The 25,495-nt window shown below is 41.2% G+C and overlaps 1 protein-coding gene across 1 annotated transcript in view; it reads right to left on the bottom strand.

The window, feature by feature from the left end:
* The window catches only part of ADCY8 (adenylate cyclase 8 (brain)), a gene marked incomplete at its 5' end in the record, with an annotated part of 128,380 nt that overhangs the window by 17,435 nt on the left and 85,450 nt on the right, over nucleotides 1-25,495 (bottom strand). Inside the window, 2 exons of the mRNA XM_008574415.1 lie at nucleotides 8,690-8,848; nucleotides 18,289-18,367. Of these exons, the coding sequence (XP_008572637.1) occupies nucleotides 8,690-8,848; nucleotides 18,289-18,367 (238 nt within the window). The remainder of the gene's footprint in view (nucleotides 1-8,689; nucleotides 8,849-18,288; nucleotides 18,368-25,495) is intronic.

The raw sequence follows: 25,495 nt of genomic DNA, 5'->3' as shown, positions 1-25,495 counted from the left end.
GTTTAAACTCCTTCCCTAGCACTTCCCTACCGGGTGGAAGGGAATTCTTTCCTTAGTGGGTCAAGGCAGGATTGCGGGAAGAGAGGAGAGAACAAGCCCCACAGATGTGGTCACATAACTTTGGGCGAGTAAGATGCATCCTCTGGCCCCAGGTGGCTCGGCTGCAGGAGGGGATGCTGCTTCCGGCTCTGCATTTTCCCTTGCTTGCATAAAGATGCTGCACGCGCGGTCTCTGTTTGCTACTCCATGCCACGGTTGACAGCGGCTACTCTCTTTGGTTCCAGAACTGCTTTTACCCCTTGTCCCTTTGGGCCTGGGGGTGCTAAGAGCTAAGAGCTTCCCAGAATTGCTTACCCCAGAATGCTTTCTCATCCCTTCTTTATCTCCACTGCTTCAATTAGGGACCCAACAGAAAAGACATGGCTCATTCAGATCAAGATGATTCAAAGAGGGTTAGTTTATAAAGGGCTTAATTAGAAAGATGAAGGTAGAGTGTAGGGGAACCCCAAGAAATACCTCAGGAATCCAGGGCCAGTGGCCGCAGAACTGTCATCCCCCTAGGTTCAAAGGGATGAGAAGAGCCCAGAAGATTGAGTTGATGTGACATTGGAGGCAGCACAGCAGTGGCCCTGAGAAGAGCTGTCAGTTCCTGTGGTGGGGCATAGCCAGCCTCAGGTGAATCCAAGGGAATGAACATCTTGACCTCACCCTCCTTCCCCCTCCATCTGGTCTACTACCCAGCACCCACTGTTGGTGACTTACAACTGGGTGCCAGAGAGCATGGGAGGTCATTGATGTAGCTCAAGCAGGTCAGTCTTCCCACCCAAGCAGAGCAGGGACAAAAGGGTGGGGGGACTTGCAGGGACACATGGAAGAGCTCCAGCCCACTTACCCAAACCTTTAGAGACAGCCCCTTCCTTCAACTCACTCCAAGCAATGGCTTTAAGTGTGCCCATCTCTTTCTTGCTATTTTAGGCTTAGAGAAGATACAAACATTCTGTAAACTGGGAAGGAATGGACGAATATAGAAAAAATATTATTGTTTCATTGTCATCTTCCTTTGGTTGGTTGGAAGTAGACATTTGGACTTTGTAGAGGATTTTGAGCGTGTACACATGCCCCTCTCCCACCCTCATGTGCCAGTGTGCAGACTTTGGGCTTCTCGTTGCTCAGCAACTATAGTCTAGCCATTCACCTGCCTGGGCATGTCTGATTTCAAGTCCTGAGTTTCTTATACCAAACTAAGCCACCTCTCCACAGGGGAGAAACATGTATGAGGCCTGTTGACCTTACTAGTGTTCTTTCACATCATTCAGGTCTCTACTCAAATGTCATCTCTTCAGAGAGACCTTCCATGACCCCTGCTATTGTCTGAATGTGTCCTCCAAAATTCATATGCTAAAATTTAATCTGTTGAAGGACACTTAAGTTGGTTCCATATCTTGGCTATTGTAAATAGAGCTGTGATTAACGTGGGAGTGGAGGTATCCCTTCAACATGATGATTTCCATTCCTCTGGGTATATACTCAGCAGTGGGATTGCTGGATCATAAGGGAAATGTGGAATACTATTCAGCCATAATGGAATACTACTTGTCCATAAAAAAAGAGTGAAATTCTGCCATTTGCAGCAGCATGGATGAGTCTGGAGAAAATTATGTTAAGTGAAATAAGCCAGACAAGGAAAGAGAAATAATGCATGTTCTCACTTATAACTGGATGCTAAGAAAGAAGGAAGGAAAGCAAGCAAGCAAGCAAGCAAGAAAAGACCACAACAATTGGTTGAACTTTCAGAAGGAGTGAACAAATCTAAGGTTACTAGAGGTGGGGGTAGGGAGAGGTTTGGGGAAGGATAGGTCAGGTAAAGAGCATAAAGAAAAATCATGATTTGTAATGATGAATATGCTAATAATGACAAAAATACGAAAGCAAAAATAAACTTTAATCACAAATGTGATAGCATTAAGAAGTGGGCCTGCAGGAGGTGGTTAGGTCAAGGGCAGAGCTCTCATGAATGGGATTAGGGCTTTGTGAAAGGACTTGAGGGAATGGGTTTCTTCTCTTCTGACCTTCTGTTGTGTGTGAATGCAGCGTTCAAAGTGCCATCTTGGAAGCAGAGACCAGGGCCCTCACCAGACGCTGAACCTGCTGGTACCTTGATCTTGGACTTCCCAGCCTCCAGAACTAAGAGGAAATACATTTCTGTTCCTTAAACACTACCTACTTTCAGGTATTTTGTTACACCAGCACAAAGGGACTGAGACACCGGTGTAAATGCTCTTTCAATCCTCCGTGTCTTTATTCTGCTTCTCCTATCCTCATAGAATTCATCACCACTTAACACTATATTATATATGGGTACGTCATAAAGTTCATGGTAAGATTTGTATTATCTTTTCATTCCGTCTTCCCACAAACTTTTTGAAGTGCCCTCATGTATTTATTTATTTGCTTTGCTGTCTGTCTTTCCGTGAAAAGACATGCTTTATAGAAGCAAGGAGTTGTCTGCTTCATTCACTGTTTTAACCGCAGTGTCTAGAACGACACCTGGCACATGGTTGCCCCTCAGTAAATACTTGCTGAATGAATGGATGGAAGGTGCAGCTGTGACGGGAAGCAGGAGAAAAAATAATGATGGCTCACACTTTTCCAAAAATAATCATAGCTAAAAACCAGTGTGCTCTTAAAAGAAGCCAAGTACCACGTAAGTACTCTATTGTAACAAGTCATGTAAATGCCACAAATTGGATTAAGTTGGGAAGCACTGTTATGCTTCCTTTGTAGCATAACAAGACAAATGAGGCCCAGAAAAGGTTATCACTTATAGCCACAGAGGTAAAGAGAGGAGAAGCCAGAACTGAGCCCAGAACACAACACAGGGCTTTTGAGCACGGTTACGGACTTTGTATACTGAAGTTGCTTTGCAGGAGGCTGCGTTGGGCACTGAATGTGCTCTTACCCAATTTAGTTGTCTCACCAACTCAGCAAGATCAGTATTATTTCCCTCATTGATCAGACAAGGATGTGGACTCTGAGAGGCTGGTAACCTGTCCTGGGTCACACAGCTAGTTAGTGGCAGAGATGGAATTTATGTTCTGTGGACTCTCCAGCACCTGGGACAGCTGCCCTTGCTAGTGTCCTTCCGACAGCTCTTAATAAAGCCGTGATGAGCCAGCAGGTTTCCTGGGACTCAGCACTAGCCTGCTTGACAGTGATGATCCACCCAGGCGTGGACCCCCAGCTGGTTTTATCTGCAAGTAAGTTCCTGCTAAGGGAAGGTGAGCACTATTCTAAGCCAAAAGCCCATCAGAATAGCAGATACTGCCAGAACCTCTGTACAGGTGACACGACCAGAACAGCCTTGGACAGGACGCTTCCAGGAGTTGAGGCGCTGTCTGCTGCCCTGTGTGTGGATGGCTTGAGTCATGGCTTGTCACTGCTCCCCTTCTCTGCATGCATGTACAGTGATGAAGGAGAAAAAACACTCTGGCTTTGGTGTTTCACATACCTGGGTTTGAATTCAAGCTCACTACTCTTAGCTTTGTGCAAGTTCTTTTCCTTCTTTGAGCCTCAGTTTCTTTATCTATGAAATGGGGATAATAATTCTTACCTCCTTATTGCACACAGAATAAAATCTGAGCACCTTCAATGCCCTTCAAGACTTGTCCCTTTGTACCTATGACACGTTTGCTTTGATCTCTATTCTTTTTTAAATACTAGGGTGCTTGTGGTCTTCCCACTCCTGCTTCTCAGCAAATATCCTACAGTACTGCATCTCTATGCCTTTGGCCACTTGGGCCTGTCTGCCTGGAATGCTTTCCCTCCACTAACTTGCCCTAAATCACACAGCTGGTAAATGGCAGGGCTGGGATTTGAACACAGGTCTCACTGGTGTAATAGCTTGGGCTTTTCCCACTAGCTCTCACGGTCTCCCTTGGAGGGACTGAAGAAGGGTTGGAATTTGAGAGAGGAGAGGAAAGAGAGGCTGAGCTTGCAGCAACAATGCCAGTGGTGGCTCTGAGCTCACCCCTGGCTGCTGTGGTCTGGGACACATACACCGGTTACACACAAGAAGTCATCTGCCTTTGCCAGCCAGAGGTTGTGCAGTCTGATCTTCTTTGAGTGAGGCCTGTGGAATCATTTCCTGAAGAGTGAGGCCCACATACATGCAAAGAAGTCAGTCGGAGTCTATTTGCACGAAGTGACTGCTCCTCTAGGTCAGCTGATGTTCGACTGTGAATGTACTGCCACCCCAGGGACGGAGCCCATGGGGGATGCCTGGCCAGGAAGGAAAAGGCCATGCCTGGGCACTGCTGTGGCCCCGTGAAACACAGATGTCCCAATCAGATTTTCTGAGGTTTGTAGCACAGTTAAGATTTGTAACAAGAGGAGAAGCTAAAGATGGCTTTGCCACTTACAGTAACAGGACACAAAATTGGGAATTCTGGCAGGCCACAGCAGTCCTCCCCTGCTCTGTCACCCTTCACATATTATACTACATTTTCTGTTTTTCTCCCTCTTTCTCCCCTACACATGCGCACACACACACACACACACATACAAACACACACACTCCTAGTCTTGCCTCACTCTGGGGACAACAATGGCAGCAGCCTGGGAAGCGGGGGCAGGTGGCACAGAAGAAAGAAGTACAAGGGACTGGATTTGAGGTATAGCTCTGCTTGAAGAAAGCGAGGCGGGCCGTGAACCTCTCAGAGCCCCAGTTCTTTCATCAGTAACGTGGAGCTGATAGAACTCTCCTCATAAGGCTGTGAATGGAATGAAAGAAAGTTTTTGTCAATTGCCTCTCTTGGTATCTGGCACGCAGTAGGTGTTCAGTAAATGATATTTCATCGTAATGTGAAAATTCTCTAGGCAATGCAAACACGTTCAGTTTTAATCCTAGTTGAGTGTGAACTGTTTAAATATTTATAAAACCTCGAATAATCCTGACAAGGTATTTTACTGAAAATGTCATATTCACACGATTAAGGCAGAAGCTGACATTAGTTTTGCTCCAGGGGGGTTGGCCCGGATGACACCCTGGAGTGTTGGGATGCATCTCTGCTTGGTTTCCTTCCTTTCAGGATAAAATCGGTATGTCCTTGCTCTTCCCACTCGTTCCAAATATCTTATTGTTTTGGTGTCTTGACTGAAAGCAGCTTCCCTTTCATTTCTCTTTGGGTTTCCCCTCTGAGGTTCCAGTGTTTCACCCTCTCCATCTGGTGGTCATGTCTGATGCACATCAACATTCTCTCTGCTTTCATGGCTTTGTCAAGAAGCTCTTGCAACAAAGTCTCCGACCTTAGGGAGCATTGAGAAAACCAGGCCTAAGCTCAATTCCAGAGAACTCCATCTGTTGAGGAAGGTTGGGTGGTACTTTGGTCTGTGTCTGAGAGACCCTTAAGGACCTGAGTACCTTGAGAGGTGATGATTCAAGTCACTGATTACTCATTCCCTTGGCTTCTCTTCCAGTGGTCCTTCTTTGGTGGCTTGGATGGGATATGGACCCTATAGATCTTTCCCAGTTCTACTCTCTAGAGTCTCAAGACAAGGATCAGAAACCTGAATGTCTATAGGGGCCCTTGCAGGTAACATAAGTGGCAGGGTATAGATGGGTAAATTGGAGAGCCCATTCTATACCTAAAGGCGTCCACATCCACAAATTAAAACAAATAAACCAACCAACCAACAATGAGCCACTGTCCCCGCCAACTGGATCACTAGCTAGATTTGTCCTGGGGTCATCCAGTTTGTAACCTTTGTTCTAAGAGTCTTTCACTCCCTTTTAGCTCAGTTTGAAAATCTAGTTTTGGGAGGGTTGTCTTAGCCCTACCTCCCGCACAATACTGCCTTTGTAGTGTCTTTGTGCATTGGGTCAGCTCTCCCTAGTGAATCCTTCAGCAAGGGAACTCACCACTCCGGTTCACCTGCAGACCTATAATGAGCAGAGGCCGCAGGGCAGACACACCAGGCCCCAAGGAATAGGGGTGACCAAGGCCGATGTGGGCCCTACCCCAGTGGATCTCACAGTCTCATGGGGACAAGATGGCCTGGTGGCTCTATCCTTGTAAGGCTCTTCCTGATACAAAGCCCAAAGGTGTTCCCTGTGGTCCTGTTCATGGTTCTAGGTCTTCCCTCAGGAGTCTTACAGAGTAAATCCAAATCCCGTCACATGGACACCCTTCAGGCATTCAAAGGCACCTCTCAGTTTCCTCTTGAGTTACTTTCCCTTGGAAGTTAGGGGGTGAGCCAGGTTGTTTGTTTTCTTCATTTGTTACCTCCCACGTCTGCTCCATTGTTGAGTCCTATTGATCCCACCTCCTAAGGCATCTGAACTCATCTCCTTCTCTCCATCTCCATTGCCACCATCCTAGGCCTCCTTAGCAGGGTTTTATTTGGCTGTTTTAGGGTCTCCTAATTGGCTTCCACTCTTGTGATCTTCCTAACCATTCTCTACCAGCAGCCAATCAATTAGGTTAAACTTAAAACTTTCCAAAGGCTCCCATTCCACTTTAAAGTGTGCTCAAACCTGAACACTGCCCCACCCACCAGGCTCCAGCCAGGGTTCCTTCCACATAACTCACCATCTACTGTTATCCTTGAAGGGCTGCATAGTGTCCCCTCAACGTTTATGTCCACCTGGGGCATCAGAATGTGACCTTATTTGGAAAGAGGGTCTTTGCAGATGCCATTAAGTTAAAATGAGATCATACCAGATTAGTGTGGGCCCTAAATCTAATGACTGGTGTCCTTATAAAAGAGGAGAGGACACATGCCTTTATAAGAAGGGCCATGTGAAGACAGAGGCAGAGATTAGAGTGATGTGGCCACAAGTTGGGGAACACGGGACTACCAGAAAAGCTGGAAGAAGCAGTGAGGGATTTTCCCCTAGACCGTCCAGAGAAAGCACATGTCTCCCAACACCTTGATTTCAGACTTCTGCATTGCCTTCACCGAGTGGCTCTTCAGGCATTATATGATAAAAAAAAAACAGTTTTAAGTAAAAAGAGCATTTCTGAGCATGCACCTTGATTTCAGACTTCTGCATTGCCTTCACCGAGTGGCTCTTCAGGCATTATATGATAAGAAAAAAACAGTTTTAAGTAAAAAGAGCATTTCTGAGCATATACTATATGCTAGGCAATGTGCTAAGACAATATAAATGGATAGATGGATATACACACATATATATCTACATATAATACAGACACATACATGTAAAACCACAAAAATATTTATGAATATATATATATATATACTATATTATTATTATTTTTTAAGTTGTTGTAAAACCACATATAACATACAACTTACCAGTGCTGTGAATGGAATGTCCTCCCACAGCTCATTGAAACTTAATCCCTACTGTGACAGTGTTAGGAGGGTGGGAAATCCAGTTATGGTATTTGAAGGTGGGGCCTTTGAGAGGTGATTAGACTGTGAGGACTGTACCGTCATAAATGGATAATCCATTGATGGTTTAATGGGTGGTAATTGGCATGATTATGATGGCTTTAAGAGAGAGCGAGTGAAGAGGTTAGTCTCTCTCTTGCTCAGCCATTTCACCATGTGACACCTGCACTGATGTGAAAGTCACTACCCACCAAGGCCTGCTCCAGATGTGTTCCCTGGACTTTGGACTTCCCAGCCTCCAAAACTGTAAGCAACAAATATTATTTCTCCATATATTACCCAGTTTCAGGTATTTCTGTTATAAGCAACAGGAACAGATTAATATACTCATCTTAATCATTTTTAAGTGTACAGTTCTGTGACATTAAATATATTCACCTTGTTGTGCAGCCTTCACCACCATTCATCTCCAAAACTCTGTTCATCTTGCAAAACTGAAACTCTGTGCCCATGAAACAGTAACTCCTCATTCTCCCCTCCTCCCTCTCCTTGGCAATCACCATTCTTTTGTCTGTCTCTATGAATTTGACTACTCTAGGTACCTTACATAAGTAGAATCATACAGTATTTGTCTTTTTGTGACTGGCTTATTTCACTTAGCATAATGTTCTCAAGGTTCATCTATGTTGTAGCATGAATCAGAATTCCCTTCCTTTTTGAGGCTGAATACTATTTCATTGTGTGTATGTATCACATTTTGTTTATCCATTCATCCAACGATGAACACTTAAGTTGTTTCACCTTTTGGCTATTGTAAACAATGCTGCTAGGTATACAAATATCTCTGAGACACTTGTTTCAATTCTTCTGGGTACATACCCAGAAATGGAATTATTGGAGAAACGCAACCACACATACTCACATGCACACACACACATACTTCAAAAGGTTTGTGGAAAAATAGAATTAAAAGATAATATGAATATTTCTTTGAATTTTTTGAAGACCCTTTATGGAGTGTGTGTGTGTGTGTGTGTGTGTGTGTACTTAAATGCATGCACGCACGTACACAAACCTTCAAAGTTCTAATTCAGTCTTGCAGTGGAGATCTAATTATACCCATGTTATAGCTGAGGCACCTGAGGCTGGAGGAGGCCATGCGTGTATTTCTTAGTGCTAGGCAGCTTGAGCTGCTTGGCACCATGTGGTAGGCATGGCCTCTCATGTGCTCATATGAGGACAATGGAATTTCCCCAGAGCTTGGGATCAATGTGAACAACTGCACACCACTCCCCACCACCCCTTCTTGCTGGCCACATAAGCCTGGACTCACCTCATTGTCTCGGTCTTTCTCCAGGAAGTGGCGAGCCACGTGGCTGGGTAAGATATTCCGGAGCATGTTCTCATTGTGTTCCCGCAGCTCCTTCATCTCATTGATCTCCTCTTTGGCCTGTACTCGCCAAAGGAAGTCCAGGCGAGCTGTGTACTCCAGCTGCAGTTCATGCAAGAGAAAGAGAAGAAACAGGTAAGCTTCCGGGGTATAGGCTTCAGGCACACACGTCTGGAAGGTGGGAGGGTATCTCTGGGCTCTTCACAGGCAAAATCATGCTCGATATGAACATTTTGGGAGGCATTTTGCCTGAGGCTAAGTGGTCAGAGGATGATTATATCTCACAGGGATGTGTATTTGCCCTTCCTAACATTATTGCATCTGTGATTTTAAACTCATGTGAGTGATTATCTGATAATGCCTGTGTCCTCTATCAGACTGTAGGTGTCTTATGGTCAGGGACCTTTCACCTGTTCAACATTATATTCTTACTGTTTTGGACTGGACATTTGTGTCCTCCTCCCCTGCCCAAGTTCATATGTTGAAGCTCTAACCCCCAGTGTGATGGTATTTGGCGATAGGACCGTTGTAAGATAATTCAGTTAGAGGAGGTCATGAGGGTGTGGCCTTCATGATGAAATTTCTGTCCTTATAAGAAGAGACATGAGAGAGTTTTCTCTCTTTCCATGTGCACATACTGAGAAAAGGCCATGTGAGGACATAACAAGAAGGTGGCCATCTGCAAGCCAGGAAGAGAGCCCTCCTCAGACACCCAACCCTGCAAGACCTTGATCTTGAACTTTCCAGCCTCCAGAACTGTGAGTAATAAATTTCTGTTGTTTTAGCCACCTAGTGGATGGTATTTTGTTACAGCAGCCCAAGCAGACTCATATACTTACCAGGTAGTAACATTCTGGCACAGGGCCTGTGCTCAATCAATATTTATTGGCTCAATGAATAAGTTACAATAATAAAACTAGCTAAAACTTAGGTGGTGCTTATTATGTGCCAGGCAATGTTTTAAGCAATATATCTATAATAATAATAATAATAATAATAATAATAATAATAATAATAATAATAATAATAATAATAATAATATCCTTTAATCTATACAACAACCCTAATAGGAAGGTGTTATTATTAATATTTATTTTACAGATGAGAAAATCAAAGCAAACATGGTTAAATAACTTAACCAAGATCATGCACATGTTAGTGGTGAAGCCAGGATTTGAACATAATTTCAGAATTGGATTCCAGAGTCCGAGGTCTTAACCACTAGGCAATAGAGAAGAAATGAATAAACTAGTAATGGAAGGATCACGGATTTAGTTGTCAGACAGATAAGGCTTAGAGTTCTAGTTCACATTAAAGCACTGTAACCCTGGACTAGTGACTTCATCTTAGTTTTCTTACCTCTGAACTTGAGATGAGTGCCAGTTTCTCAGACTTGAAATAGGAATTATTTAGGATGCTATAGATAAAGCACATGGCACGTAGTAGGCACTCAGGTACACATTAGTTCCTTCTTGTCCTATCTTCTCTTTGCATTGGAAAGTGGACAGCTTCCTTCCCAAGAATGCTCACAAGCTATTTTTACTGCAGCTTTGGGGATGTCATTATTTCAAAGTCTTTCATTTCTACTGTTGAAATGAAAAATGTGATGCCCTAGAAACACATGGTTAGCTTCCCTGAATTCAAGCATTTAAAATACTCAGCTAGTTTCTTTTCTTTGCCTTATTTTAAAGTCTCAGTGGATAGCAAAAATATGAACAGACATAAGCATAAGGTTATTCATTTGGCAGATTTTTTAATAGCAAAATTTGGAAAGAACAGAAATGTTCATTTTGTTGGCTGAATAAACTATAGTGTACACATGGAATATGACATGATGCAGCTCTGAAAAGAAATGAATCTCTCTTTATACTTTGATGGAATAGTCTCCAGAAGGGGAGAAAATTGTGTATAGCATGCTACCGCTTATCTAAAAAAGGGAGATGTCCTCTCTCTTTCCCTCTTTTTACAAACACACACATACATTTCTTAGTTTATTTATTAAAAATTGATATAAATTGGTATAAACCAGTAAAAATTATTATTTATGAGTGGAGGAAGGGAGGGAATAGGGAATATGTGGAAGAATAGGGATAGAATTTAAACTTCTTCAATTGTGTCTTGCTTACAGTAAACTTGACTTTAGAATCATGAAAATATCTTACTAATTATAAAACTAAATGTATTTAAAAAAAACCTCTGAATGGAAATCACCATGTTGAAGAGATACCTGCACCCCCATCTTCAACGCAGCTGTATTTACAATAGCCAAGATATGGATCCGACCTAAATGTCCATCAATGGATGATTGGATAAGGAAACTGTGATATATATACACCATGGAATACTACTCTGTCATAAAAAAGAATGAAATACTATTATTTGCAACAACATGGATGAACCTGGAGAAACTTATGTTGAGTGAAATAAGCAAAGCACAGAGGGACGAATACCACATGTACTCACTCATATATGGGAGCTAAGAGAGAAAGAAGGAAGGAAAGAAAGACCACAGTGGTGTCGTGGTCTGACAGAGGGAGGGAGGGAGGGAGCACTCCTGGGGCTTCAGGGTAGAGTGGGGGGGAGAGGGTGAGGGTGAGGGGGTGATGGTTGGGTGGGGACAGGGGATGCAAGGGTAATTTCTGGTGGTAGGTGTGCCCCCAGTGTGAATTTGGCCCTCACATCATGGGCAGAAGGAGTGACAGTTAGCTTTGTATCTCATGAATATTCTTAATAAAAAAAAACTGTAAAAACAAGCAAACAAATGAACCTACATGTCTAACCACACAGAGAGGAACTACACCAAATGTCTTTTTACACAGTAATTTGATTGCATTCCTAGAGGGAAATACCCTAGGAATAAAAAGAGCTGAAAGAGAACATTAAACTGTAAAAACAAGCAAACAAATGAACCTACATGTCTAACCACACAGAGAGGAACTACACCAAATGTCTTTTTACACAGTTATTTGATTGCATTCCTAGAGGGAAATACCCTAGGAATAAAAAGAGCTGAAAGAGAACATTAAAGCCACTTACAATAATCATATTGTAGGTGATAATATTTGTATTATTATTCTTAGACTATTATATGTGAATTATACAATAAAGCAAATGAATAATTGTGTTGGTATAATCGAACACTGGAATTTTGGGGAAGAAAAAAGGTGATGCAGAGATAAGATTGATAAGCTTAAGTAAAAAGCCTATAGTTCTTTGTGTGAAATGGGAGTACCACTGTGAAGTCACTATGTACATATATTTCTAGTTCTGCCCACTGAAATCAAGACTTAGAAACAATGAAAACCTATTAGCAATGAGCACTCCCAGTGTCCAGAGAGTGGCTTATAACCATCAATTCATACAAAAATGACTCCCACTCCTTCCAGAAATAGATAATGTTTAGGGCAGAAAATGTACAAGCCTGCAACATTTTTTTAATACGAGAAACAAGGGGAGTATCAGACTGCTGGGGTTATGTCAAAAGGAAGCAAAAGACAACCAAAATAGGCTCTCACTTGTCAAAGATGTGACAAGTTGAGCTTTAATAAGAATAATAATTACAATGTACTTAAACACAGGAAATATGCTAAATGCATAAATTGACACTTAAACAACCTCATGCATCACCTCTGAATGATGCTAGGGGTCAAACTTATTGGGAAATTTATAGAGAACTTTTAGAAAAAAAAAATTAGCATTCATCTTTGCTTTATACGTTGTACTTCCAGGTAACAAATAGTTGGTGAGGACAATCATTTATTCCAGCAAGTAAATTGTGGAGTATTGACAGGATTAGAATATCAGTATAAAATAAATGAGTATAGGCTATTATTATCAACAGCTACTAACATCACAAAAAGAGAGACAAGGAGACATTATGTGCCTCTTAATTGTAATTCACCAAAAAGACCAGTTAAATATTTTTCATCCCCAAAATTGAACCTGAATCTTACCAACCTTCTAGACATAACTAAGAATACAGAAAAAACAAAGCATAGAGGAATGTGTTAAATAAGCTTAGATGTTGCAATGAACAAACTCTAGGCTAGGAAACATTATAAAGGTCAAATCGCTCTCACAAAATATTGGAAGGAAAAAAAAGACGGAGGATGAACCTGTGGATTTATTTATTTATTTAGTAAAACTATAGCACATAAAGCTTTTTTTATTTTGGCTTGTGCCTATATCACCTAAAATAACATCTATTGAATGATTATTTAAATTATTCTATTTTTTATTTTTATTTTTATTTATCAATATACAATGTAGTTGATTTTCATGTCCCTTTACCAATTCCTCTTTCTGTCCTCCATCTCCCCGCCTCATCAACATCGAATCTCGAACCTATAGATTTGAAAAAGACTTAGGAAACACATAAACCAATAGCAATCTGTAGATTTTATTTGGATTCTGATTCGAACAAACACACAAAAAATACATTTATAAGCTAATTAAGAAACGGAAACACTGCCCAGAGGGTTGACAATATTAATAAATTACTGTTTTCGTTTAAAAGATGTATTTATAGTATTGTGATTAGGTTAAAAACCCTCCATCTTTTAGATACATACTGAAGTATGTACAGATAAAATGATAGGATGTCTGGAATTTGCTTCACAATAATTTGGGGGACAGGACAATGTGCAAAATTGGAGATATAGATGAAACAACATTGGGCATTAGTTGATAATTGTTGAAGCTGTGAGTTTATTATACTTTTTTATCTACTTTTGTACAGGTTTGCAATTTCTCACAAAAAAAGATTTAAAAGAATTGTGAGTGGATACAGCAGGTTGTATAAAAGAATACTAGTCCTGAATATTTTACCAAGTTGTTGTGTGGCCTTGGGAAAGTCATTCAGCTTCCTGTATTTCAGTTCCCATTCTAAAAACTAAGGTTAATTGCCCCCATCATATATAATTCAAAAGACACGGATTATTATAGGAATCAAGTGACATGTTGTATTCAAAACCATTCTGAAATGTCTAAAATGTAGATTTATAAGGTATTCCTATAATTTAAGGCATTTGTGGATGAAGTCAGATCAAAGCTGTGCTCTGATATTTTCTCCCTCCAGATTCAAGAGCATCAAGGTTTGATTTGTCAAGTTGCAGGACAGTATTTTCTTATTTACAAGTATTTCCAAATTAAATGGTCCCTCCCCCCCTTAAAATTCATGCTTGGTTGAAGCATGCCATAATTTATTATTTCTCTGATTAAAGTGCACTCATCTAATTGAATTCAACTCAGAAACATGAGTAGGGAAATCTGGAGAGCTGGAGTTGACTTAAGTAAGAATTTTCCAGGTACAAGACAAGAACGCAATTTGCTTTTTGACCTGGTGACTACAGGTAACTGCATCTAAGGCATGTCCATTAAGAGATGATCTATCCAAGTGCAGCACAGTCTTTGGCAAGGCAAGTATCATGGAGGCAGGTACCACATATCACTAATCCTCCACAGAAGGTAGCTTTCCTCTTTAATTTACTAAAGATCTACTGTACCTACGGTATGCCTTTGATTCACTCATGGCTGAGTGGTTGCAAGAGGGCACCGAATAGAGCGATCATTTCAATACAGTGTGGTACAGACATGGTGAGAAAAGCAAAGTATACAGAAGATATGGACACGGAACTTTTAAAAGTAAAAATTCTTCAGCATTGGCTCAAGAACTATCAGCTGAATTGGAAGTGCACTCTGTTTCCTGATTTTTACCAAAGCATTGAGGAACTGGCTATATGAAAAGACTGCTAAGAGAACTGAAATACACTGTTCCTATATTTTGTGCCAGGCGCTTCAAGTAATGATAACCAATATGTACTGAGCTCTTGCCTTGGGCCAGGCACCGTTCTAAGTATTTCACATGTATTCAAGTTCGTTTAATCACACAACAACTCAACAAGGTACTTTTTATTATGTCTACTTTGAAGTTGAGGGAATGGAGGCACATAGGTGAAGTCAGTTTCCTACGGTCTCACAAATGGAGGCTGGCTTTGAACCCAGGGCATTTTGACTCCAAGCCATGACTCTTAACCCCTGCAGTATACATACGTTACCGCATTCAGGTGTTCTCCAATTCTCAACAGTTAACCATTATCCTTTTCACTTTACAGGTAAAGAAATGACAACTAGGTCTCACAAATAGAGGCTGGCTTTGAACCCAGAGCATTTTGACTCCAAGCCATGACTCTTAACCCCTGCAGTATACATACGTTACCGCATTCAGGTCTTCTCCAATTCTCAACAGTTAACCATTATCCTTTTCACTTTACAGGTAAAGAAATGACAACTCAGAGAGGCTGTCTCTAGAGGTCACCAATTCTCCAAGTGGCATTGCTGGCACTAAAGCAAGAACATTTGGTTCAAAGGCTTGGGGCCTTCCTTCTGAGCCACACAATTCCTGGCATCTGTCTTTATTAGGTGACTGGAGAAATGGCCTGATTAATCTTTGTCACCTGTGCAGGTGTGGCTTCCTCTGCTATAAATAGAAATGCCGAGGCAAAGACCACACCTCCAGGGCTGCAAGTAAAGCAGGCACAAGGTGGGAGGCCACTGACTGTTTGCTCTCCCCGTGCAATGTGCACCTGCTTTGGAGGAGGCACAGTGTTTGGCATATTGCTTCCACATATGTGCAAAATGAAATTTCCCAATTATTGGGTTACATAAGTGCCTCTGTCACTGGAGATGTATAATTACACATGTTCCCACTGGATGCTACTGTGTGCCAGGCATCAATGGGCATTTTTCAGCCTTTTTTTCCTTTTTCTTTAAAAAGAGGCCACTGAGTTGGAAATTGGTGGAAGCAGGTAGCAAGCCCAGGAGTAAGCAGGCTCGATCTGAGATGAAAAGGATCCTGAAGGATGCTATCAGTGCAAGGCATCTGAAGTAATGCAGTCCTGCAGAAAGCCCCTCTATCATAGGGAGGCAGTGGCACATGGAGGCAACAGAATGGAACTAGGAGTTGGGGCATCTGGATTTCTCTTTCAGTCTGGCATTTCCTGCTGGCCTTGTGACGTCAGGGGACCCGAGTCTCTCTGCTCCTGTCTTGGGATCAGATGGATAATGATACCTGCCCTCTTTGTCATAGGCTTATTTTCAAAGTAAAATATTAATAGCTAACAATTTTTGAGCACTTATTATATGAGGATACTTCAAAAAGTTTGTGGAAAAGATAAGAACCTTTCCATGATGTTTTTGAAGTACCCTCATATGTGCAAGCCACTGGGATAAGTATATTACAATTATATTGTCATAGAATACTATAACAACTCTATGAAGTTCGAACCTGTTGTTTTCATACCCATTTTATAGGTGAGGAAACTGAGACTCAGAAAGTCAAGTAAATCGCTGAAGGTCACCTATCTACCAAATGGCAGAATTGGGGTTTCAATACTATCTGCCCAATTCCAAAGCCTATACCTACATGTAACTGCTATGGTTATGGGATCTGATTATGTAATTTCCAAGCCCTTTGAAAGTTAGAAATAAAAGGGAAAAATATCAAATGTCACTTAAGCCCAGTAGCTCAGACCCTCACTAACTCTTACATACTCTTTCTTTACACATAATTGTAACACAATTAGGTTATCTGCTTTCCCAGGGCAAATGGAGAATAGGAAAAATTAAGTCAGAGTGTTAGAAGGGTCCCACTTGAGGAGGGGGTCACTGACTGAGCACAAAGTAATTCCTTAAAGTGACAGAGGAAACAGAAACATCCTTCTTATTATGGAATGAGGACCCTCACACTGAACTTGTGCTCTCATCTATTTCTGGGGATTTCTGACTTGTGAGTTTAAAACCTATAACAGAGTGAGCATGTGTTTTACTTTAGGATTGCCTTGTCTGATTCTGTCTTCACAGCCCTCAAATGGATTGTCATTTGCATATCAGACTAAGGCATTCTCCCCTATAAATGGAAGCCATCAAGATGTGGAAGACAGAACCCCAGTCTTCACAGATAGCCAGAAAGACCTAAATACAGGAATTCTGGAAATGGCTAGACTTCAACATTTATCATATTGTTTCATCATAAATTCAGCTAAAATATAAAAGCAGGCCAAAGTCATACTGCAGGACTGAATGTCCTGGGTCACTGTGTGGGTGTGCAGACAATGTTTTTGTTCTGCTCCAGTCTAGGGAAGTAGAAAAGGTGGGCTTTGAGGACAGATCTGGGTTTGAATTCTAGTTTTCCCACTTATTAGCTGAGTAGCCTTACCTTCATCACCTGTAAGACAGGAATGATGATAACTCCCATTGCAGGTTGTGGATTGCATTAAATGAAATAATAGAGGGAAAGTGCTAGGCACACAGTAGAACCTCAATAAATATTAACTCTTTCCCCATTTCCTTCACTTGCTAAATTTTTATATTACCTATTTTTTTCTTAAGTACATTTTACCATCCCCCTTTATTACAAATAACTATATGTGTAACTCTAGGTTCTTGGGGTTTTTGGCTGTTTCAGGAGTTTGTTGACTTCCTGTTTCCATGGTGATTTCCCAGTGAGATGTTTCTATTTCTGCTCTCTCAGAGAGTCTTCTTGTTTTGCTTTCCTCTTTTTCTGGTTATTCTTTTTGAAATGCACACAGACCAAAGAAAGATGGACTGGGGTCCTGGGCAGAGGAGTGAGGCTATCAGGACCTGGTTTCTTTCAGGGAGTGAAAATCTCCCCAGATGATGAATGCTCATGAGTTGGGGTCCACCTGAAGAAGTCCTACTGGCCTTTGAGAGGCAAAGGGGAAGGCTTCTTGAGTGAAGGCTGCATGATGCTCCCATACAGAATAATTTCCTTTCCTGAAGTCCCAGGACAAGTCTCTTCTTTCTGGTGCATTATTTGGGGTCTGCTCTCCTCTGGGAGACTGAACCAGGGATGGGGTTTTGTACAATTCTGCCCACAGTGCCCATTCCAGATCCTGGTAAAGAGTAGGGGCTCAGAGAACATGGAACCAATATAGTAGGCACTTTATCTAATCAGGACAAATCAGTAATGAAGTTCTTCCTGCACACATGCAAGGCAGCACACAAAATGCAGTGCACAATTATTTCAAACGATTTCCCACACAGCCCGATTTCAGGTATTGCTATTTTATTTTGGAGTTGAGGAAGCTGAGGCTCAGGAAGATATGTTACTTGCCCACGGCCATGCACTGCTGAGTGAAAGAGCTGGGATTAGAACCCCGGCTCAGCTGATCCTCAAACCTGAATGTTTACCTAATACAGCACATGACTTCTCTAGTAATAATCTTATCCAGGCAACAGAGTTAGGACCCCAGTTTGCCTCAGGCAGAAATCAAAAGCTCTTTTATTAGGACAATGGTCTTTCTGAAAGAGATGTACCTAAAGGACATTAACACTGTGTTGCTTACCAATCATCTTCTCCAGCTTTGCTTTTCACTAGGGGGTCAATTGACTAAGAATCACACCTTGTTGCAAGCAGCTAATAGCTATTTGCTGCAAAGAACAGCAGGAGACTTTCAGGCCAGTTTCATGGCAACAGGAAATGTCAGGTGATGGAGGACAGTGGGAGTAAATTGTGAGTTCACCTGCTGTCCATGGTAGAACACAGCAAGCAGGAACATGGCCATCAGCAGCAGAGACGCCTCCTTAGTCCCCAGGAAATCTCTGTTGGAAGAAGAAAGGTAAAAGGTGGCATAGTTACACATAACCCTGGGGGACACCCATTAGAAAATTGAAGTTCAGAAAGGAGTGGTACATAAAGAAACAAATGTTTTCTGAGCATCTACTATGTGATAAGAGCTGCTCTGAGGCTCTGCACATTGGCTGATTCCGAAATCAGTTGACCAAGGGTATGAATCACCCAGGACATCCCTGATGAAAGAGATTCTAGAGTCTAGATGGTGCACTCACGTTAATAAGAATGTCTTCTATTTGCAGAGCATTTTTTCTAGATTTCAAAGAGCTTTTATACTTCTCATCACAATAATCTGTGTGAAGGCAAGTCTCTTTCCCTCCACCCTTTTTAAAGGTATTATCCTATTTAAGAGACTGGTATGCAGCACTTGCTATGTGGCAGTCTTTATTCTAAGTGCACTCATGCATAGATTCTTATATCAATTCTATGAGTTGAACATTGTTTTAATTCTTATTTCAATTATTTTAACCCTTATACCAATTCTATGAGTTGGGGATGGTTGTCACCCCATTTTAATTCTTAAATCTTTTAAAAAAGACTTTGCTCCCTTTGTGCCCTCTCTTCCTGACGTGAAACTCCAGCACTCAATTCCCAATCCTTGTGCGGACACAAGCTAGGGTGTTGCTGACCAGGGTTGTCCTGGGCTCTCTAGAAGAGCAAGCTGAAAGGCAGCTGAAGATGGTCAGTGATAAGGATATTTTTAAATACTGACATTACTTTCAGCCATCAAAGCAATTCAGAAGGTCAGGGAATCCCTTCCTTGATTCTCAATGCTTTCTCTCTTTCATTTTGGTCCAGCATGAAGCCTTTCTCAGGACAAGCTTGGCCAGGGGAAAGGGTTTGGAGGAAGCAATGCTGGGACATTGAATGTGGACATGGGTGACATGTGGAAATAAACTGTTCCCGTGAACAGACTTTCACTGGCTAAAGATGAAAACCCCAAATAAAAATGCTCAAATACAAATCACCTCTGTGGATGCTGTGACTTGCCTTACATCACCCAGTACTCTAGTTCCCCAGGTTTCCCCATAGCAGGCAATGCTCCCTCATTCATTCACCCTGTGCCTGAACCAAAAGAAAAACTACAAGTCAGTCTTCCCCACTCACCACCCCCATCCGACCCATAGCCAAATCATGTCCCCTACACCGCTTAAATATGTTGACTGTCCATCCACTTCTCTCCATGTCCACCTCACCACTTGAGTGCAGCCACCATGCACTCCTACAGACTCATGACATTACCCTCTACAGTCTACCTTCTACATAGTTGCCAGAATATTTTTCATCACTAAAACCAGATCATATCACTCCCTTGTTTAATCCTCTCCCAACCACAAGCACACATATACACAGAACTCACTTAGAAGTAACTCGGATGTGCCTAAGGACACAATAAGGCTATAGTAGATGAGATGCGGTGACCAGAGGAGGAGGTGAGTGAGCATCAGCATGGCTGCTCCAAGGCGATCTCAAGCTTTCCCTTCTTGGTTCTTGCTGGAGACCAGCAGGAGGAGCACAGGGCTCAGGGAAATGGAGGCAGGAAGCCAGTTGCCAAGACCAGCTTCTCGTCTACCTTTACGCTAGAAGACCCTGCTAGCTTATACTGGCCAGGCCCAGTCCAGCTCCAGGAAAGGACAGGGGTGTAGAAATGGAAATGTACATTCTCTTATGGAGATATTGTGCATACGGGGATGAAGAGGACCAAAGAACTCTGTGGGCTGAAACAAAATTCGAATCTGTAAATTCCCAGTTTCATTTGCTTTTCCTTGGAGATAAGATGCTAATAATAGGTAGTATTCATTATTACATTTCTTTTCTTAGTCCCAGAGAAGCACATAATTATTGACCATCTACTGCATGCTAGGCATACACTGAGATACAGAGATAAAGAAAGCACATTGTCTTTGGCCTCGAAGTAGTCCTGTAAGAGAATGAATCAATTATACGGATAATTTCATAATATGATACACTTTACGGAAATGATACATCCTTGTTGCCATGGGAATATATGGGAAGAGAAAGAAACGCAGGCTGGGAGTTCAGGGAAGACTTCAGAGCAGAATCTTAAAGGATAATAAGACTTCGGGAGGAAAAGATGGGATGGGTTCTGTAGGTATGAGACCTCTGTGATGTATTTTGTCTAGCTAGCCGGTTTGTAGTCTCCAGTGTAGAGATAACAAGTAAATATCATGTATCATGTTTGTGACCACATGCAGACAGTAGGAGAAAGTGAACAGTGTTGGACTGTGAGTTACACATGTTCATCTCTGCATATTAGGAATGAGGATTCATTCATTCGTTCATTTGTTCATTCATTTATTCACAGTCATCATCATGCTTGTTCGGGGGGAGGGGGAGAATAAGCAGATTCCAGTATCACCCTTTCTTTCCTTCATGTCACTTAATTCTCTAATCCTTGAAGTCTGTAGACCTCTGAAAAAGTGATCGAAGACATGAGCTTTGGACTCATGCAGATCCAGGTTCCAATCTCAGCTCTGGTACTAAGTTGTTGGACCTTGGAGAAGTCATTTAATCTCTCTGGGCCTCAGTTTATTCGCCTGCGAATGACTCTGAATTTGTCTCCATAATTGTGAGGATTAAATGAGCAAATTGTGGTAACATACTTGGCACTGTGCCTCACCGATGTCTCCTTCTTGCCACCAGTAAAGCACCCAGGACACAATCATACTTATGGTGGCTGTTCACATTGCTTAGTTTGAATGGGAGATATCCTGTTTGGCTCCTCCTTGTGAATCCATCCCAAACTCCTGCTCTGGCTGGCACTTCTGATACCCTTTTCTTTGAGGTGGAGAAGACTTTTTTAAGCCTAGCAATTTATCATTTGAAACACATTTTCAAGATAAAACATAAATATCTCTTGAATCATTTTGAAAGCAGCCATTGACCAAAAATAGAAAGATAACTAGACCAAACTCAGAATAAACAGTAAAAGGAAATTATGAACCATCTTTGAGTCTTTAGCTGCTTTTCAAATGAAAAAAAAAAAAAAAAAAAAAACTGATGAGAGACTGCACAATATGCATAGTAAGTCAGCCAGACTGAGGAACATCCAAAAAGAATTATAATTTGAATTTGGAAGGGTTTTTTTTTTTGGTAGCTTCTATGATTCTTTGAAGCACTTTTGAAGAGACCCAAATGGCTGAGATTTGTACCATATTATAATACTTTGCTTGATATTGGGTGTCAGAAACTTAAAACCAAGAGCATTTTTCATTTGTATTAACGAAATTACCGAACTCATACTACCATCTCCCTATCTAGTAAAGAAAGACACTATTAAGTGAAAACACATGTAGGGTGATGTAATTCTCAGGGCTATAAAATCTGTAAAGATCATATTATATGATGTGTCATAAAAATTAATATTTAATTAGAGTGTTACTCATTACAGAAGTGTTTATGCTAATTGTAGTAAATTTGGAAACTAATAAAAATTCACAAATATAAGGAAATAAAAATTGTCCTTAAGCCTACCACCCAGAGAAAACAATGGTTAATATTTTGGAGTCAACTAAATGTCATTTCTTTTTTCCCATGCAAAAATATATTTACAAGTTTGGAATTGTACGGTTCATACAGTTTTATAGACTACTTTTACACTTAGCATAGACTATGAGAATAATTCCATGTAATTAAATACTTTACAACGCACATTTTGTAGATTCATTCTATTCCATATTACACATACCATATGTAAGACAGCATCCTTGCAAGCCTTTTATTGTACGGTTCATACAGTTTTATAGACTACTTTTACACTTAGCATAGACTATGAGAATAATTCCATGTAATTAAATACTTTACAATGCACATTTTTTAGATTCATTCTATTCCATATTACACATACCATATGTAAGACAGCATCCTTGCAAGCCTTTTATTTTACAGGTAGGATACTGAAGCCCAGAGAGGAGAAGTTACTTGCCTAAGATCACAGTCATTGTGTCAGAGAAAAGGATAAGAATTCACACTTCAGGCCCCAAATTCAGAGCTTTCATTGTTGTGCATTCAACCCCAAATTTTTAGTTATTAGTTCTCATTTGCTCCTATGAAAGCCATGATAAACCATACAGGTTGAATTTATATTTCATTCTGTTGCCATACTAATGACTGCATTTGTTAACCACTTTACAAATACTGTCTGCTATAATTGTAACATCAACAATAGTATACTATTGTCCCTATTCTAGAAAAGAAGAAACTGAGATTCAGATGTTAAGTAATTTACTCCAGTTCACAGAGCTACTGATGGGTGAAGACTAGTTATCAATCCAGATCTCAGTGATGTTTTCAATATTCACGATTCCCTCCTATATGTACCTACTTAAAATTGTTTGCCCCTAAGTTCCTAAAGGATGGAAATAATGTTTTATTCATCTGTGAATCTGCAGGGCCTGGCCAAAGCCCAGTGAATGGTGTAATGTGTATTGAGTGGATAGATGGATGTATAGTTAAAGGTTATATGATGTCGAATAAATGCTGTTTGGCTTTTTCCCTACACATGCACTATTTTCCCTGGCTGTTCACTTCTCATATCTACCAGTACCTCTCATGTGAAGGAATGCAGTAGCCAGGTATGGTTCCATAATTTGTGGGGCCCAGTGGAAAATGAAAATGTAGGGTGCTCCATGAAAAATATTATTAAGAATTTCAAACAAGTGAAAGGAGAGCATTAAAACAAGCCTGGGACCTTTCTGGGTGCAAGACCCTGTGTGGATGCAGAGGTCACATGCACATGACACCAGACATTGCAGTTGACTCCCAACCGGTCTTTCTGCATCCATTCTTGCCCCCTTCCAATCCTTTATTCATAGCAGATAGTGTTCTTTTAAAATAGCCAAACTTCCCTTTAGATGAAACCCTTCTGTGCATCCCAAAGCCTTGCTGATTTTTAATGTGGCCTGCAAAGCTCCCATAGCTGGCCTATGCCTCTCTCTCTCACCTGTACTTCTTTTGCACTACTCACAGCAACTGGCCACATGCTGTATTTGTCCACAGGTGATAGTTTGCTGACCCCTACACTAGACCATCCCAAATAGCTTTCTCCCTGGTGATGAGAGGAGGCAAACCAGTGCAGAATGGGAAGGGTCCAGACCATGACGGCTGAGCAGGTTCCTAAGGCTGTAGGAAGGGCTGTTGTGCTGAACAACACTAAACTGGTACAGGAGCCTGTTTTCATGGTTAAATAGCAAGATCTGGATAAGTGATCCTAATTTTACCTCTATGCCACTCAATTCAGAAATGAACCATATGTCTTGAGAGGCTGGTGATGGATGGAAAGTTTGCTCAAACTTGAGTGGATTATGCAGTATGTTTTGTGATCATATTTTGCATTGTGTAACAGATTGATGAGGTGCACATGGCCCAGGGAAAGAGGACTTCATCATAGCTTTGGGCAAGCTCCTGCTTTAAGGCTGTGCCTGGAGAGGATAAGTTATGCTTCTAGAAAGTCTGATGTGATCTTCAAACAGACATTATTTTTTGCAACAGTATGGCCACCAATGAAGCATTTGAGGATGGAAAGCTTGAAGCATCCTTGGAGAATGTGGCCTCATTTTTACTCTTTAGTTGAGCAGACCTTGATTGATTTATTCTGATGAGGTCTGTGCCTTCTTTTTCTGCTTTGGGTGTCATCAAGACCTGCATTCCAGAACTGGCTTTGTCACCTACTTGCACTCAATAATCTCTCTATCTTTAAAAAGAGCGAGAGGACACCACATCAGAAGATTATCATGATGTTTAAATGAGATTATGAATGTGAAAGGGATATGTGAGCTACTAAGCATTGTATATATTGAGAGAAAACTGTTATGAAGCTAGCACTGATCTTGGAAATTCCAGTTATTTATTAGGACTGAAAGGACCAATGGATCTTTCCAATGGAATAAACAAATGGGATCAAAGTGATCATGATTGGCTTCTAGATTCTGCCAGTATCAATTTTCTTTGGTTTCCTCCAAATGCTTTTAGGTGTGTGGTTTTTCTTGACATTATCGATTACAACTCATCCTCGTTTGTGAGAGCCTCATCTGGTAGCACATTTTACATCTGAAATGTCTTCAATACCTAACATTATTGGTATATAGCCTTGCAAGGATGGCTTTTGTAACTGTGCCTTATATGTAGCCTGGAGACCTCTGAGGAGCCCCTTATTTATGCTGTTTAGCCTCCAGATGCCAGAAAGCAGAATGACGAGTGTCAGAAATTAAGGCATCTGGATGTGTGTGCCTAGGGTGCGCACATATAAACATGAGTAATGGTCCTTGCCCTCAAAAGCTTCTATTGTAATGAAAGAAAAAGATATGGAAATTGATGACTGCAATACAGAAAGACAAGTGCAATGAAAACGCACATATAAACATGAGTAATGGTCCTTGCCCTCAAAAGCTTCTATTCTAATGAAAGAAAAAGATATGGAAATTGATGACTGCAATACAGAAAGACAAGTGCAATGAAAAAAAAATTGTGTACACAGATTAGGAAATGAGAAATGACCAAAGAACTTTTCACTGAGGAGAGTGTCCTTTAGTTGGGTCTTGAGAATAATGGGTTGGAATTAGTCAGGGAGATGCACGTATCAGGCAGGGGGATGTATGTGCAGAAGCTTGTTTTAGGAAACAGCGTGTGATTTCCCATAGCTACAATACAGACTACAAAGGGTGACCTGCAGAGCTGAAGAAGTCAGTGTGGGCCAGATGAAGGAGAGCTCTGAAATCCTTAGTAAGCAAGCTGAATTTTAAGCTTCTTAGAGTTAATGGAGAGCCCCTAGAGAATTTTAAGATGGAGTATGAATTGACCAGATGGCTTTGGGAAGGGTGAATTGAGTGGATGCTCGGGGACCAGTTAGGGAACATCAGTCCAGGGAGGAAGATGAGGATCTTTCTAGAGCAACAGCATTTGTGGTTTGGAGGGATCATGTCTAATAACAAATGTTAGCATTAATCAACTGCTTATTCCAGGCTAGATCTTGTGCTGTTCCTAGGATTACATTTGATCCTTTTTATATTCCTACAAAGTAGCAACTATTATTATTCCCATTTTACTGGTGAGAAAAGCAGGGCTTAGAGAAGTTAAAT

The sequence above is a fragment of the Galeopterus variegatus genome, unplaced genomic scaffold (assembly GCF_000696425.1).
Source record: "Galeopterus variegatus unplaced genomic scaffold, G_variegatus-3.0.2 Scaffold1043, whole genome shotgun sequence".
Lineage (NCBI taxonomy): Eukaryota > Metazoa > Chordata > Mammalia > Dermoptera > Cynocephalidae > Galeopterus > Galeopterus variegatus.
Note: the sequence above shows the minus strand (reverse complement) of the source record. Positions and strands in the feature narration are given on the sequence as shown.